This window comes from Molossus molossus, unplaced genomic scaffold (genome assembly GCF_014108415.1).
Source record: "Molossus molossus isolate mMolMol1 unplaced genomic scaffold, mMolMol1.p scaffold_m16_p_3, whole genome shotgun sequence".
NCBI classification, from domain to species: Eukaryota; Metazoa; Chordata; class Mammalia; order Chiroptera; family Molossidae; genus Molossus; species Molossus molossus.
The window spans coordinates 111,545,864-111,549,574 of record NW_023425366.1 but is presented as its reverse complement, the minus strand read 5'-3'; the positions used below and the strand labels follow the sequence as shown (position 1 = coordinate 111,549,574).

Here is a 3,711-nt window from a genome sequence, read left to right as displayed (position 1 = left end):
ACAGGATTAAGTAAATGGAAGTAGGTAAAACTCTGAATAGGGCCTGGCACACTTGAAGTGCTCAAAGGAGAGCTGCCATTTTAACCAGACATACAATACTAAAACTAGACCAATGGTTCCTCTACCCCCAGAGCTGTGGAGGGAACCAAGCACAGAACATGGACCACATACCACCACCTCCAGACAAACAGGTCAGTCTTAGGATCCCTTTCCCCTGGACCCATTCAGAACCAAGGAAAACTTTTGACGAAAGCATACGCTCTAGAAACCTTTTTTCTTTAAAACAAAAAAAAACTTTCATAATAAAGTTTATTACCTAAACTGGTTGTAAAAAATATAAAATAGGATTCTGCACAGCAGAAAAATAAAGCCAGAGACCCTCCCCCAACCCCTGGTTTGTGCAAAGATACTGGGTATATGTAAACATGAAGAGGTAGGAGGTACAAGTTCAGGTCCTGGCCCCAGATACAGTTAAGTTAAGCTGCTACTACAACCAGGGAGACCCAGAGGGAGCACCAGGAGGGGGGCACGCCCCCAAGAGTTGGGGAGGGGTCTGTGGTCTTATCTCCAGCCGAGAGGGTTAGGGACCTCGCCCCCCACACCGGCTCCCTCCAACCCAGGCGGGGAGGGCACCCACGTGGTTCCAAGGAAATAATAATTAATAATAAGAAATCACAAGGCTCCCCAGTTAATGCTGCCTGTGCGGCCGGTCAGATCTGGAAGGGGAAGGAGCTCAAGTAGTCTCGGAGGACGGGGTTGAGGGGAATGCGCGCCAGGTTCTCACGGCCCACGGTGGCTACGATGCACTGGCGACACAGCTCCTGCAGCGGCCGCACGCGGCGCTGGCGCAGCGGGGCCCCCAGAATGCGGCGCGGCGCCGCCACGTAGTGCTCCAGCAGCTCGAAGAGGCAGTCGAAGCTTTCGCGGCTGCCGTCCAGGTGGAAGCGGCCAGCCTGGAAGTACACACGTATGCTTGTGGGGCCCGAGGCCATCTTCACGCTGAGGGCGAAGAAGCAGTTCCGCTGGCAGCTATCACGCACCAAGAAGGTGCCAACTGGCTCAGCGAGAAGCCGCTCATGCGCTCCGTGCACGCTTAGGGGCCCCCAGTAGAAGCCGCAGGCGTCCAGAAGCGCGCTGGTGCGGGTGATGCGCCGGTAATCGGCGTGCGAGCGGAACGTGCGGAAGTGCGTGTCACCCGGGGCCGGAGCCGGGACCGCCGGGCAGGGCCGCGGGCGCACCGGGGCCACGGGCGAGGAGGAGGAGGAAGGCTCTGGCTGCCGTCGGGGCTCTGCTGCCGTGGAGATTGCATTGTCGGCTGCCACCTGGTTGTGTGCTACCATCCTACACGCGGGGCCAGCCGGAGGGGTGGGCCATAGCGTCCGGGGGTGCGCTGATGGGGGAGACAGAGGCAGTGAGCGGAGAGTCTGGGGGTGTGTGGGGCTTAAGGCTGAGCCGCTGACCCTCAAGGGCCGACGGCACAAGACCAACACCGCGCCATCCCCTTGAGCCTCAGTGGGCTCATTTCGAAAACGGACTTCTCTGTGCCCGGAGCACTCCCAGGCGGTGGGGGTCAGTGGGGGCGGGGTCCAGGCGCCCGCAGGCTCCGAGTTTGGGAGAGCGGAGGGGGGCGTGGAGAGCGGTGCCAGGGAGAAGCCTGCCCCAACTACAGGGTGGCACTCAGCTCGCCGCCTGCTGGTCAGCCCAGGGACTGGCGCCTGGTCCGGGCGATTTGGGCACAGGCAGGAGGAAAGCTGCGCTGCGGGAACTCCACGCGCGGGGGGCTGCCAGGGTGGGGCCGGCGGGAGCCAGGGGCTGTGGCAGCAGCGACCCCACAACGCAGTCCTCGAGGCCAGCCTGACACCCGGTTGTCCTTTCCTTTCCGTTTACCCCCTCTCCCACCCGCTTCTTTGCCTCAGTGCCCGGCTCACCTGGCGGCGGGGCGCGGGGCGCCGCAGGAGGGGCGGCGGGGGGGCTCCGGGGCGGCTCTCGCGCATGCTCCGGGGCCGGGAGCCGTGCAGCTGCCACGGCCGCAGCTCGCTCTGCTCCGCGCCCGCCCCTGCAGCAGTCTTTTAAACCGGCTTGGGGCGGGGCCTCCCATCGCGGGCCCCGCCCCTTGTAGGCTCCACCCCCTGCAGGCCCCGCTGTTCCGCGCCACTTTCGGTTTCTTTTTCTTCGGTGGAGGCCACACCAGCTCGACCTTTTGCATACACCGGAGACTCTCCCCTGGGAGGCCCCTGCTCTGACTTAGCCTCGCACCTGTCCTCGGAACCTTCCATCAGGTCTCTAGCCTCGTCCCTGAACCCCCTGGCCACTCCTCGGACGCACCCTTGGGACCTGGTCCCCTTATTTTACCCCTTGTCATCGGTCGCAGATTTCTGCAGCCTAGCCCTTTAGGGTGCTCTGGACTAGTCCTGACACGCCTCTCTCCTCGCCAGGTGTCTCAGCACCCATCTCGGCAGATCTTTGTTTTCTACTCCGCTGGAGCCAGACCCCACCACCTGGGGTCCGGCCTGAAGGTCCCGGCCTCGGACCCCTGGGACTACTCCAGCCGTGCGCTTACCCCGTCGTCCAGGAGCCTCGGGGCAGACGCCCCCGCACTCCTCCCGGCCCGCAGCTGTGCCTGGTCTTGGCTTGGGCTTCCCAGGAAGTGGCGGTCTGACCACAGGCTTCAGAGGAACCCTTTGATAGCGCAGGAGGGGCACGTCGACTACGGGTCGAGTTCCTCAGAAACCGGGCGGGGCCGGCAAGGTCCCCTGAGGGAGGCCTTGGCTCATCCTCCCACGCTGGAGAAACTGAGGCTCGGGGAGGGGCTCAGATTTGCAGTGGCTGTCAGATGGGGAGCTTCGGAGGAGACACACACACTCCTCACTTTAATTTTGGGGAGAGAGCAGCTGGGCACCTCCAAAAGCACTTTGGTGCCCAACGAAAAGATGGTTCATGTGATGATTCTTAAAACCTACTGTTTTCTCTTTGCAGCACTCTCTGCCCCCCACTTCTTCCTGCCTACTCAGTCAAGCGGCTGCCTCCACCCAGCTCTCACACCTTGGGCTTGGGATGGTGGTGCAGACTATAGTGTGTTCATTAAGTGTGACCAAGTGATCCTGTCTGGTAGAAAGGCATGGAGTAGGTGCCTGACTGGAACGTGGATTTTTGAGGAAAAGGAAGAACACAGGAGGGTTGGGGCTGGTGGGTGTGTAGTCTCAGTCTGGAGGGGGTGACACAGAGGACTGGCTGAGGACACGGTGACTGGTCTCACGCTGGCATACACTGCCCTCTACAGGCAGCTGTCAGGTGACAGCCTAGCCAGCTCCTCTTTTTGAAGCTCTGGTGCCGGTTTTCCGGCCCGCCTTTTGCCCCCAGGCAGAACCCAGGCCCCCTGTGTTTCTTCGTGAACACAAAAGGTAGCCCCAAGACCAGTCTTGCTGAGGACCCCGTCAGCTCCCTGAGCTGTGTGTGACAGCAGCTAGTGTTGGTCATTGATGTGGTGGACGTGGATCATATGTGTGTACGCATACATGCACTTGTGTGTAGGGGGTGACAGAAGATACAGAGCCATGCATGTGCCAGTGGTCAGGTGCTGTGTTCATTCCAAAGCCGGACTAGACCCAAACGAGCTGGGTCCAAGTCCACCCTTTGACTTTCTAGCCTTGTGCCCTTGAGCATATAATTAACCCACCTGCCTTCGTTTCTTCACCTGTAAAACAGATAATA

The 3,711-nt window shown here is 60.5% G+C and overlaps 1 protein-coding gene across 1 annotated transcript; it reads right to left on the bottom strand.

Annotated features, from left to right (window-relative positions):
* Positions 1-285: 285 nt before the first annotated feature.
* SOCS1 (suppressor of cytokine signaling 1) lies at positions 286-2,017 on the bottom strand. The gene is made up of 2 exons (XM_036280093.1): positions 1,929-2,017; positions 286-1,390 (listed from the first exon to the last, which is right to left on the bottom strand). Exon 2 carries the CDS (start codon positions 1,338-1,340, stop codon positions 711-713), a length of 630 nt encoding a protein of 209 aa, XP_036135986.1. The 5' UTR covers positions 1,341-1,390; positions 1,929-2,017; the 3' UTR covers positions 286-710.
* Positions 2,018-3,711: the final 1,694 nt, after the last annotated feature.